This window comes from Mobula hypostoma, chromosome 9, assembly GCF_963921235.1.
Source record: "Mobula hypostoma chromosome 9, sMobHyp1.1, whole genome shotgun sequence".
NCBI classification, from domain to species: Eukaryota; Metazoa; Chordata; class Chondrichthyes; order Myliobatiformes; family Myliobatidae; genus Mobula; species Mobula hypostoma.
The window spans coordinates 46,703,367-46,717,182 of record NC_086105.1 but is presented as its reverse complement, the minus strand read 5'-3'; the positions used below and the strand labels follow the sequence as shown (position 1 = coordinate 46,717,182).

General features: G+C 42.0%; 1 protein-coding gene across 11 annotated transcripts in view; it reads left to right on the top strand.

The window, feature by feature from the left end:
- The window catches only part of nrcama (neuronal cell adhesion molecule a), a 257,866-nt gene extending 244,646 nt beyond the window's left edge, over positions 1 to 13,220 (top strand). For all 11 annotated transcript variants that reach the window (XM_063058228.1, XM_063058227.1, XM_063058233.1 and 8 more), the window contains one exon: positions 9,999 to 13,220. In XM_063058228.1, coding sequence (XP_062914298.1) covers positions 9,999 to 10,233 — 235 coding nt within the window. In that variant the 3' untranslated portion in view covers positions 10,234 to 13,220. The remainder of the gene's footprint in view (positions 1 to 9,998) is intronic.
- The last annotated feature ends 596 nt before the right edge of the window (positions 13,221 to 13,816 follow it).

Below are 13,816 nucleotides of genomic sequence, written 5' to 3'. Positions count from 1 at the left end.
CTGAAGGACTGCATGGCATTCTCTTTCTGAACTGAGTCGAGGCATGAGAGACATTACCCTTCCCAACTTTACAGAATAATTTCAATATTCTGTTGAAATGTCAAGTTGGGTTGTGAAGGGTCATCTCCAGTGCCGAACACTTGCACTGTTAGGCAGAGTAATTTGTCTAGACAATAGGGAGATGCCTTACCACTCAGCAGATGTCCTGACCATACTGAGGTTTTGGATCCTATTTTCCAAGTATGCCACGATCATCTTGGTCTTCCTGCAGGGTTAGAATTTATTGAAAAACATGTTCAAATGGCAGCTGACTGGATGGTGTTGCAGAACAGGACTGATGGTTGAGACGTTCACGGGGCGTGGCCTGGTCCAGCATTTCATGCCCATTTCTGTCTGCCCCACTACTGCAGGGCAGCAACACAAGGACCAGGCTGGGCACAAACGGCAGATTGCCTTCACTGAAGGATGTTTGTGATCCAGAGAATTGAGTTCAAATCCCACCATTAAACCTAGGCATTACCGGCCTATTGACAACCTCAGTGTTGCTATAACCCTTCCAAAAGCAGTAACAACCGATTGTATAGTATTGCCCACTCTCCACCTCTGGCCCACTTCCATCACCTCCACCTCCTCTCACCCCTTCAGGACTGAAGTGGGCCAAGCTGAGCTGGTCAGTTATTAAGTAAATGACATGCTGAGCAGCCATGGTGACCATCATAGCTCGGTCCTCTTCCCACCACTGTTTGGTCCTGTGTAAGTTGTGGAATCATAGATAAAATACAACACTGGACAAGCCTATTTGGCCTATCTTGTTTGTGCTGGTCAAAAAAGGAGCTCTCCAGCTGAATTTCATCTTCCAGCTGTGGACCCATAGTCCTGCAGATCCAACCTTTTCAAGTACGTATTCGAGGAGTGTGGTGAGAACTTCTGCTCTATCACTCTTTCAGCGGCGAGTCCAGATTCTTAAATGGGTGAAAAGAAACAGGCCCTTCGACTTACTGAGTACATGCCAACCATCTTACAACAATCCTACCTTAATCCTACTTCTTTGTGTTCAACCAACCTGCAGGTCCTAACACTCACCTATACAGAGCAGTTTACAGCGGCCAGTGAACCTAGCAACCCACACATCTTCGGATGTGGAAGAAAGCCAGAAACAGTCACAGGGAGAAAGTATAATCTCCACATAGACAACGCATGAGGTCAGGATTGACCCTGGTCACTGGGGCTGGGAGGCAGCGACTCTCCTAGCATCAGAGGAGAGGAAATGACTGAGAATTCTAACCTCGACCGCTAGAACTGAGTCTGTATGTTTCACTTAATAAGTTAATCCTCCCAGTTTCAACTAAAGCTATAAATAGTCAGTGTAAATTTAACTTACCAAAAATAGTGTCTTGTCAATTACAACTCAAAATGAATTAAACATTTCCCTTCAGAATTTTGCCAATGTGAGGAATAATTTACATATCTTGATTCAACTTCGTCTATTAGAGCCTGCCTGGTGCACGGTCCTTCAGCTGAGTATTTTGTCTCCCCTTCCCCCACCCCCTTGGCCACTCAGTAGTTCTGCACCTTCCTCAGGTACTTCACTTTCTCCTCTTAAAGTCATTAGCTCTCAGCCAGCATTCAGCCATGCATGGGAAAAAGGCCTTGGTTTGACCTAGCCCAAAGGGAGGTACCACCTCAGAGGGGCAAGTGTGGGAGGAGCAAGAGAGGATACATAAAATAGAAGGGGGGAGAATTTGATGAGGAAAATGCAACATCAGTTTTTTCCTTAGTTTCTTTCTGATAGATAACTGGAGTGCACTGATTGAGCCATGTTATAGTAGTTGAACAACAAAGAGCTGTTGCCTTGCCTTTGTCTTCATCAGATTACAATGTGTACTGAGGGTCATAAATAAATGGCTTCACCTATTGCTTTTCAGCAAGCTTGATCTTCCCACATTGTTCAGCAAGGAATGTATTTTTTGACGTGGTTGATAGATCTTTCAGAACCTTGGACCTGTTGATCCTGCATACCTCCTGCATTTCTTATCTGAATTACACCCCCAGTAAATTCATAGTCTCCCAAAGCAAAATTGATTGTGGAGCTGGAGGGGTGGGGGGAAGGAAGAGAGATTATAATATTGTAGGAATAAAAAGGTTGGAACTTGACTGTACAAAGCATGAATACAGATAGTATACTATTCAGTTACTAGGCAATATATTTCAAAGTTACTGCTGAGCTATTTGGTGCAGCTGACTATCCAGATGTCTCAAGAGTTCTTGGATTTCCACTGGGTAAAATCAGGGCCATGCACTAAGTGGGGGTGATGACATGAGTATCATGGTGAGTAGGGCCACAATAATTGTCCAAAATAACATGAGATTATTTCCATATGTCCTTACAACATAGAAGGAAGGGTGTTCAGCCCATCCAGTTATATGTTGGCACAAGAGTAATCCCATTCCCACAAATTTTCCCTGTAACAACTTCTCCCTACGTTTCCATCAATTCTACCAGCCACCTATCTGAGGGATAATTTACAGTTGCTATTTAACCCTGGGAGACTGTGGGAGGAAACTAGAGAACCTGGAGGAAATCCTTGAACATGTAAACTCAACACAGACAGCTTCCAAGGTGAGGATTGAACCCAGGATACTGGAGATGTGAGGCAGCAGCTCTACTTGCTGCACTGTTTTGAACATGTTCACATCTTATCCACATAATGTACAGGACAACATTCACCCCTCCAAAGTTAGCACAGTTAAAGTCCTGCACGTGTCCCTGGACAAAAGTAGGCAGGAACTTGCATGAGGAAAGTGGGTGAAGTGAACCAGTGTATGGTGACGTAGTTCCAACACTCCACACTAGGTGTCACTAGCACATCCAATAACCATATCCTTCTATCTGTCATTTTAACGAATCAGAATCAACTTTACTCCCTCTGACATATGTCATAGAATCTGTTGTTTTATGCAGCTGTACAGTACTAGACAAAAAATTTATAAGTCAAAATAACAAATAAATAAATAGTGCAAAAGGAGACTAGTGAGGTGACTTTTATACGTTGATGCACCGTTCAGAAGTCTGATAACAGAGGGGGGAAAACCTGTCTCTAAAATTTGAGTGTGAGTCTTCAGGTTCTTCTTGCTCCTTCTTGAAGAGAAAAGCGCATGTCCCGGATGAAGAGAGTCTTTAATAATGGATGCTGCCTAGAGGCACCACCTAGAGGCAACCTCGGGGTTGGGAAGGCTTATACCCACGGTGGAGCTGGCTGAATTTACAGCCCTCTGCAGCCTTTTTCAATCCTTTGCATCGGAGACCCCATACCACGCGGTGATGCATCAGATCTTTTTTATTTGGGTACGAGAGACCCCACATTAAATGGTCCTGAGATGCCACGAACCACATGGGCTCACATTGCAAAATCTGTACCAAAAGGTCTGTAAGAGAAAAGAAAAACAGCAGCCATTGGTATTTATGTCATACCTTTGAAAAATGGCCCAGTGTACTTCATTTAAACATTATGCCAAGCCATATGAAGTGACTTTACAAGGAGCTTGCAAGAGGAAGCTTGCATTTGGTAAGGTTAAGAAAGGAAAGATTTTAATTTTGATAAATATTACAGTCTCGGGTCAGCTTAAAAAATTGCAGCCAAAGATGTATTTTTGTTCTCACTATTATCATGTAGGAAATGAAAGGTAAGTTTGAAGCACTGTCTTAAAGAAAAGAAGGGTGTTGGGTTTATAGAGGGAGTTTCGGAGCCTAGGGCTTTGATGCCCAAGGCTACAGATACGTAATAAGTAGCAATAATGTCATAAGTAGCAATAATGCTCACATGGTTTGGACTGGAGCAGCAGAATGATCTGCAATTCTGATGATGAGTTGCATACCCAAATGCTGAGTACTTCTCGTTCCACAGCGACTTCCTGGCCTGCTGAGTTTCAGCAGCACATAGTTTTTATTGCAAAAAGATCTCAAGGTTTTATGACTGGAAGTTATTACAGCGATAAAAATAGCAAATTCATAAAGGGGTCCGAGGAACAAAAAGGAAAAGAAAAGTAGAACTGACGCAGTGCTTCATCAGAGACATGTAATTTAGCAAGGAGTGGGTTGTAGAGGGACCAGTGTTTAGGAAAGAGTTATATGAAGGATATTAAGTCAACAAAAGGTAGAACATTGGCTGGCACGAGACGCATTGAAATCACCATGTCTGGATAAAACATGATGGGGGTGAAAGTTTCAGTGACTGGAGAAATGAGACAAGAAAGTGGGACACTGCTAGGGAGATGAGTCAATGATTCTTGTCCTCAAATGGAGATATGATCAGAGTTAGTAATTATAAGTCCTGGTAGTTACTCATCCCAGAGTAATGGCTTGGAAATTAGATCAGTTGGAATAATTACGGATCTAAGTAGTGTCATTATGAGATCTTAGTAATGTCCCTGTTAATTTGAGTTATGCTATGGGGATGTGATCAGATTTTCATTTAGTTTAGAATCCAGTTTGAACCCAGTCTGATTAGTTGGGGGGACAGCGGAATCAGTGGTAAGAGTACACGTAACAGAGACTGAAAAGGATGTATTCATTCTGACAGATGTTTAGTTGGAAGAACTTTCTGCTCGTCCTTTCCTATTTACAAACAGCGTAGTGTTTGAGAGTTCTAACAGAGAAGCAGGTGGCAGGACATCAAAGTATCTTGCGCATCATTTTCAGATAATGTATTAATAGGCTTCACATAGGTGCCACTGACAATGGTGCTAGAGTGGCGAAGGGGCATTGCAGGGGATTCCTTGGCTTTGAATGTGGGGATACACTAAAAACCAATGCAATGAACAATGTGATAGGTGAAAGTAAATTTTTTTATCCATGTATGTATATGTCACTAGATGCAATCCTGAGATTAATTTTGGGCATACTCAATAAATCCGTAATAGAATAATAACCATAACAGAATCAATGAAATAACACCCCACCTTGGGTGTTCAACCAGTGAGCAAAACACAACAAACTGAGCAAATGCAAAAAGAAAGAAATAATAATAGTAAGTAAACAATAAATATCGAGAACATGAGATGAAGAGTCCTTGAAAGTGAGCCCATGGGTTGTTGGAACATTTCAATGACGGGGCCGGTGAAGTTATCCCCTTTGGTTCAAGAGCCTGATGGTTGAGGGCTAACAACTGTTCCTTAACCTGGTGGTGCGAGTCCTGAGGTTCCTGCACCTTCTTCCTGATGGCAGCAGTGAGAAGAACATGATCTGGGTGGTGGGGGGGGGTCCCTGATGATGGATGCTTCTCTCCCTCGACAATGCTTCATGTAGATGTTGCACAAAGGTGACAGGACTTTATCCGTGATGGACTGGGCTGTATCCATTACATTTTGTAGGGTTTTCCGTTCAAGGGTATTGATATTTCCACACCAGGCTGTGATGCAGCCAATCAATGTACTCTCCACCACACATTTAAAGAAGTTTGTCAAAGTTTTAGAGTCAACCTGTTGAGAAGGTAGTGGAGAGACAGATTGACCATATTGAGAATTAGAACCATCTGGACACTGCAAGTGGGGCACAAACTTAATTGATGATGAAATCAAGAAGGGGTGAGAAAGCTGTCTCCACAATTACAGGAGAAAGCATAAGCTCAGGGACTTTGAAGAGGAAGGGGATAGACTTGTGTGGTAGCTCACAGGTGGAAGCAGTGGAGCTTTTGATATTTGAGGGAGGAGGGATTTTGGACAGCACTTGCAGATGTATTGGCAATGTTAAGAACACAGGGCTAAGAAGGAAAGTTGTGTGAAATATAACAGAATTCTGGAAATAGACATAAGGTCAGACAGCATCTCAGGGAAGAGAAGGGCAAAGTTAGTCTTCCACTAACCTTTCATTGGAATGGGATAGCAGTTTGATAGTAGTAGGATAAAAGTTGCAGGAGACGGGTGAAATGGACACGATTATTTTGCGGAGGTGTGAGGGATGGGAGAGGAAAGACAGGTTAGCTCGTAGATAAGAGGAAAGGCTGGTGCATTGTATTGTGTGTGCTGGAAAGGCACAGCCATCTTGATTGGTGATCTTGAGTGAATAATGTCACAGGTATGTATTTCTGCACTGAGGAGAGCTGCTCAGTGCTGCACTCCAATGGTGGGCTCAGGGACTGACAGCCACTGGCACAACTATCCCTGAACTTCAACGAGGTGTGGAATGGGCACTGTAGCCCAACTCTTTGGAGGCATGTTGGGCTGGGACCGGGGCCAGCAGCTGAAGGTGGAGAAAGGATCAGGCATTTGGGATGTTGTGAGTATGAAGATGGAAGTTAAAGTCAGGTAAATCATTTGGCGGGTGGGGGGCAGTTTTGTGGAGCAGAATCATCTGCCAGGCCTGGCATTTGTTCTTCTGCAAGGTGGAAGTAATTTCTGGGGTGGGTGGGTGGTGGAGATGGGAAGAGAGCAGTGCAATAGAGTATGGTGATCTTTCTGCAGGCACCCTAGTCTTTCCCAGTCCTGGGAAAACCTGAGGATGAGATGATCCCGGTTCTGTTGTAGTGCTCCCAATGCAGTGCTGCATGCCTGTGATATCACCCCATGCATCTCTGGTGTCATCAAATTTCCGGAGAGATGTGTAGCAACCCAGGAGTGATCACTATCAAATTTCACCCTGGGGTGGGAGTGAGAGGAGAGGTGATTTCCATTCACGGAACAGTTTAAACTGCAACTGAATCCCTTGTCAATAGTGCTTTACACGATCACAACATATCTTAAAAGTGTTTTTCCACCAATTAATGTACTTTGGAATTCTGCCATATACTGTAAATAGTTTGAAAACTGGAAATTTGTTACTAAAAAGAAGTATTGAAATAAAAACCATTGTCAGTAAAAGCATGTGTCAGGTTGTTATTATAAACACACTGCTTCACAAAAGACCATTTAAGAAGAAAGTCCAAGTTGAGTTTATTGTAATTTGCACAAGGGCGTGTAGCATAGATGAAATGAAAAACTCATTTGTGCTTATGACAATATGCCATCCTTTGTCTGACCTGCACAGAAGATAACTACACTAAAGTATGGAACAATTCACTTGGCTTTTGCATACCACAGTTTGCATCAAAACCATCATCTGTGGAAGGCCCATGGCAATCGTATTGCTGGAGAGCTTCCTTCCTGGTTCAGCACATTTGACCATTTACTTCAGTCACCATGGGAACCTCCTGAACTCCTCCACAATCTGAGTTCACACCAGCACAAGAGAAGAGGCAAAAATTATGTCTATTTCAATTCTCTTCTTTCTTCCAGTATTATATCCTGAACTGTGCTCAAAGACTTCTCTTTATTTCTGTTTGAAGATGTTTGGTGTTTTCCTTTGTCTATTTGTTCTTTCTCTGCTATTCTTTGAAGTGAAAAATATTCACTTCTCACTGAATGTATATTTTCATTAACAAGCCAGTCATGTTTCAAAATTAGTGGCAGGAATTTAAAATAATAATGTCAAGGTAACGATTGCATAATTGGCCAAAAAATATAGCACTATGTGACCAAGGATGGGAGCAGAGGTCTCGTTATCCAAAGTAATTAGCACATCTAAACATGGTGAGCTTGCTCCTGGGGTGTCGTCAGCACCGCATTGGTCAGCCCTAATGTTGCTTCATTCCCTTATCCTCTGCTGACCCTGTCTCCTGTTGTAGGGTTGTAGGGGAATACTTGCACAGGGCAGCTGCCCTACTTACATGCTTCATGTGCGATCCCAGGAGGTCCTTGTTGGTAGGCAGCCCGACGTCAGTAGCCATCATGACTGGGTATGTTCCCCTCTAACCCACCCCACCTGCAAGCCGCCCATTTCTGGGAGGTTCACTTGATGCAAAGTCAGGAACCATTCCACAACATGTCATGGCTTGGATCAAGCAGTTCGACACAAGAACTGAATCCTACGGTTCTCTGCTCTGAAATTTCATGCTTCATCAGAGGCTTGGCTCTATTTGGGGAAGTTGCAAAAGATTCTTTCTGCTCCTGTGCTTGTCTTTCCTCCATCCAGCAAATACTCATTGTGCTCCACTTTCCCTGTTACTTCCTAGGGTTTGGAATCTGTTTCCTGTATAATCAGTTTGAATTCCATGATGTTATTTGGTAGCTTACCTGTCCAATTGAACGGATATTGCTTGGCTTTTATCCTGAAAAACTAATGTCACAAACATAATCCTGTCGTTTTCACATTGGTTGTGTGAAATTTGTTTGCTGTGATTCCCATTGTATAATAGTGACTAAACTTCAAAAAGGTGACATATTTAGTTGAACTACTACCTCATGGCATCAGAGAGCCAAGTTTGGTCCCAACCTTCTGTCCTGACTGTGTGGAGAATCCATGTTTTCCTTGTGACTGCGTGGATTTCCTCCGGACACTCCACTTTCCTCCCACAAACCAAAAGAAATGCGAGTTTGTTGGCTAATAAGCTGCTGAATGAGTGACAGAACCTGTGAGGGATTGGTGAGAATGTGAGGGGAAGCAAAAACTAGATTAATGTAGGATTAGTGTTGATGGTCAGTACAAACTCCATTGGCCAAAAGGCCTGTTTCCGTGCTGTTTGACTTCATTCACCTTAAAGTGCTTTGGTTCTTGAAGAATGTGATATTAATGGAAGTCTTGTTTTTTAAAAAAAAGTACAGAGTATGGTTGAAGATATTCAATACAGCAAATTCACTTTCCTGTTCCTAATGGTAGCCAAGTCGTTCTTGAATTTTACTTAAACATATCATTATCACTGATGCATTACTGCAGATTTAATAGCACTATGGAACTAGTTCAAGCTAAATTGGCAAGTTCCCATTTCACTGTAGGTTCCCACTACATAGTGGGAAGAATTGTCTTTAATTGGAAGGTTTCAGAATCCAGCATGAAATCTCTTGCAAAACCTGCATGTGGAGTGGGATGGGACACCCCCCCCCCGCACCCCTGGAACCCCCCCCCCCATCTACACCCCGGTCCCGTAGACTCTTCCACTGCGCCACCTGTCTACGGAGGTTACATTTGATTTGTCTATGGAGCAACACCAGGGCAGATATGTGGAATAGCAAGCCTTGCATTCAGTTCTCTTTCAGTTTCCATTGGTTTCTTCTTCACTGTTCCTAATGTAGCTTTTAGATGTGCTCTCTTATTTAAAAGTATGCCAGAAGTCCAAGAACTTTGCGCAGCTGACAACAGACTGAGCTTGCTGCTTGTTCTGACTGTTTTCATTTATTTTTCTGCATTCTTTAATGGAAAATGTAGGTCTCTGGAAAGGTAAGGAGGCACTGAAAGTCTGGCATGCCTTAAGTAACACCAAATGACTCGAATGCACCTGAAACATTTGCTTAACCTCTCCATTGAATGAGCTGAACACAAACTCTCTCCCTTTCAAAACATTTCCTTTCTCACTTTCATATAACCCATTTGCTGACGACTTCTGCAAACTAACTTCTTCATCCCTTTTCCAGCCCAAAGGTCAAAAATGTATGTACATTGAATTTGTTCCTACTTTGCATCTCAATTAACCTACAGTGTCACTTGTAAGTGCTAAACAGGACAACAAATAACCAAGCTGAACAGAAATGCTGGTCATTACAATGGCCACCCAGTAGCAATGTATCCACCTCAGCAGGCTTACCCTGGGCTAGAAAAGGATCTTATGAACATCATTCTCCACTTGATAAATCCTGCCACCACTCCCTTGATAGTGAAACATATCATTCCATGAAATGCTCACTCAATTCCATGATTCTTACTATCTTTGAGACATTTTGAATTGGAATTGTAAACAGTTGCTAGTAAATGAAGTGAGATATGAGATTAATCAGACTCAATGTGTGCATTAACTATCTGCACTGAGGATGTTATATAGTGCAGTGGAGTATGCCTTATTAGAACAACTTCCCATTTCATTCATATGGTTGACTCTAGTAATGCATATGGCTGCTGGTACATATATTGACTTTGCATTGTGTTCACTTTTAAAAAAGCTTGCACCTCTATTAAATGTCATCCTCCTTTCCAGTGACACAGAGGACCATAAGCCACTTAAAGGTAGCCGGACACCTTCTGACGGGACGGTTAAGAAGGGCGTGAGTGATGACAGCTTGGTTGACTACGGTGAAGGTGGGGAAGGGCAGTTCAATGAAGATGGCTCTTTTATTGGACAGTACAGTGGAAAGAAGGAAAAGGAAACGGTGGAGGGCAACGAGAGCTCTGAAGCCCCGTCCCCGGTCAATGCCATGAACTCCTTTGTCTAACACGAGGGGAAGCTGTGGAATCATCCAACACCCCATGCACCAATAAATCGTAGAGTTTATCCATTTACACTTTATCTCCTGACTTGTCATTACATGCACGTTCAGAAATAAAGGAATGATGGGAAGTTAGTGCCTAAATATTCAGAGTGTACAGATGAACCAAAACAAAAGGAGGGAAAACGTAATATGAGTTTTCAGGACTGAAGCTGAAGAGAGAAGGGATTGGGAATTATTGAACACTAATCTGGAACAGAAGTTCATCTCCTGTGTGTATAGCATTCAACTTTGGCACATCATATGTTGGATTCCACTTCTTCATGTCCTCTTGGTTTGCGCTAACATAGTGCATGAGAACAACGTTTATCTCACTGCCACCTAAGATAGATGAGTGTATGCTGTGATGACAGTGGTCTGTATAATATTTGTTTATAAAGTGCACTGTGCAGTGACTGAAAATGAACCTCGTTTTGTCGTCAGTGTTCGATTGGTATTCTAGAGCTTGCCAATGTCGGTGGGACATTGTTGTGAAGGTGGTAATGACTTTTCTTTGAATGTATAACAACTGTTTGTGTCTTTTTTGCAAGACAGCAAAAAAATGGGAGGGGGTTGATTGTATTGGATCCCAGTGGATTTAAAATGGAATGTTTTGGGATGGTAACCGAGCCTCTTGTTTGTACCATAATGTTGTAGTTCCTATTCTATCAACTGAGAAAGCAAGAGGGAATACTTTCTCCAATTATGAGAGAACTGCAAAGTTCTTATATCACCACACTGATGGGCACAATTCACACTCTAATGATATGAGCACATTAAACCTCTCAAAGCCTTACACACCTTTCTATGTAAATTAAAACTGGCCACTTTTAACACAAATACTCTAATGCAAGGATGCCACACACCACAATTCAGTATGGCATTTACCTTCCATTTCTATCTATTATAGTTCGTTTCACTGCCTTCTAAGATCCAAATTGAAAGAAAAAAAAGTCAGTGTGGCCTTTTTTTAACTAAAAGTGATTTTTCTTTGTTCTATCCAAATCCTTTGTGGACATTAGTTGTGAAATATGGGGATTAAATGAATTGGGATTACAAGCCCTTGGTTGCAAGAACGTTGTTTGTTTGCCATTTTCTTTCCTTCATAACTTGCATCAAGTTTAATCAAGCTTCTTTTTGTTGTAGATATTGTGTTGTATTTTGTAAATATGCTGTAACGTGTCAATACCACGGGCTTCAACATTGCCCTATTGCAGCTCGGTTTGCCTTGTGTATGAAGTGAAATGTTCTCAACTGAGTGCATAGGATTTAGTGCTAGGGTTGTCAACCCTCCAGTATTTTCCTTAAGTCTCCAATGATTAACTACAAATCTTACTGTATTAACCTTCTCCATATTCAATAAGGTATGATCATATTGAATTGTGGAATAGGTACAAGCAGCTGAATGGCTACTCCTGCTTCTGCTACTTACATGCAGTAGATCATTCTTTGCTATTTTCACCACCATATCATCATCACGTCACCATCAAACACATCTCTTTCATCTTTACAAAGGGATTAGTCCCTCCAAGGCACTGTGGTCCACTCCTCAATAACACTTAACACCACACTACCATAATACGACATCTTTGCTTTTGGGTGATGCAGCACTTAGCCTTTCGCAGTCATTATTTGCTCTCCCGGGCAACAAACACTCTTCACAACTGAAACAGAGTTTCATTTCTGCATGGCACACAATGCAAACTCTGCAACATCAGGAAGAACAAACCCAGTCTGGATGACTGATTCCTGAAGCACTTTTGTTGAGTCCACAAAAGCAACTCCAACTTCTAGTCACCCATTACTTTATTTCCTTGACCCATGACTGGTTCATTCCTCTCACCTGGACATCCAATACTAAACTTGAGGATCAACAACTCAACTTCTAATTCAGCACTTCTTTACTCACTTTCAGACTAAACAACAAATTTAATAATTTCAGATAATAGTATTTTATTGTCAATTGCAGTTGATTCAGCTTTTTCCATTTCCATTTCCACTTGACCCATTGCTACCTTCTTGTCTTGTCACGCCTCCTCGCTTTCACATCACAGATCTTCCCTTTTACATTCCCAAAGCCACCAGCAATTCCCACCCATGTGGCTGCATAAAACTTTGTTAATATCCAACTTCTTCCATTTCTGATGAAGGGTCATCAATTTAAAATATCAGCTCTATTTCTTTTTCCAGAAGTACAGACAGACCTGTTGAGTAGCTCCAGAGTTTCCTCTTTGTATTTAACCTCTTGGTTAGGAGCACCCAGGAGAAAATCTTTGGGATTCCACCATGAATGCCCGTTTAGTTTCCTTGTTATAAACATATGGGTGAATATGTCTGTGTTCTACGTGGATGGAGCATTTGGGGTCTGAAGCCCAGGGGAAGAAATCTCCAAAAATCTAACTGTTTGTTTAAAAGTTTTATTCTCTCACTGCGTTTTTTTTTTGCTGCTGATCTGTAACACTGCAAAGTCACTGGCTGTGGAGTATTCTGTTTTTGATTAACTGGGATATCTCACTTCCAAGATTACATTCTGCTTCTCTGGGAACTGCTTACAGTGTGGGAAAGGCTAATTCTCACTCCTTATTCAAAATAGTCGCCACTTGCAAAATGCCTCTTTAAAAAAAAAATTGCTTTTGGAGCTATTGTTTTTTTCCCTCCCAGTTAACTGATGGGACAGGACAGGAGCCAGGAAACAGTCCGTGGGACATCTTACTCTTGGCAGATTCAATGCGGTAATGGGCGTCTCTTGTGAGACTTAGTATTGAGGCTGGTGGGTCAAAATTAATCTTGAGTGCTGGTGATGTGGATGTGAGATTTCTCTTTGCATGGGAAGGCATGCAGTCAGATTGGAAGGTATCTGCTATGCCTTGTTGCTCTGCATCGCCAGTAAGTTTACTGATTTTGTATTGGAATAAAAGAAGCAAATGGGAAAATAAATGTGCTCTAGACTTTCACTTTTTGGGCCTATCTTGATTTGTTTCTGAGATGATTGTGTGCATTTCAATGTGTCTTTAAAATTCTTAAAATGATCTGAAACCCCTTTATAGCTGTTGACATATTCTCTCAGTCACTGACACAAGAAATGCAGTTTGACTATGCACAGAGGTTCTAGAAACAGCAATGCATTCACGGCCAGACAGTACGTATTTGTGATGCTGATGATGGGATCATTGGAGGCCAACAATGTGCATCTCTTCTTCAAAATCCCAGGACCTTGAAGTCCACTCAGTGTCCGATGTTGAATCTAAAATGTCAAATCTCGGGTACTGCTAAATTTCCTTCAGTCATTGGAGTGTCAGTGATGTTAGACTGTGGTGACTGAGCTCATTGAGTTTGGTCTAACCATTGTTACACCTATCATTAGAGATGGCAGTGCAAGTACTCCCTAAATGCCAAATGTTCATACTAACATAAAGCAGGACAGTTGTATCTACCACCAAGACACTTTGCCCAGAACTGTGCTGACTCAGGCTCAGTTGCAAAAATGAGCAATTCTATGTTTTGAGAAAAATGGTTAACATTTTATTTGTGGAAAGCAGCGTTTCCAAAC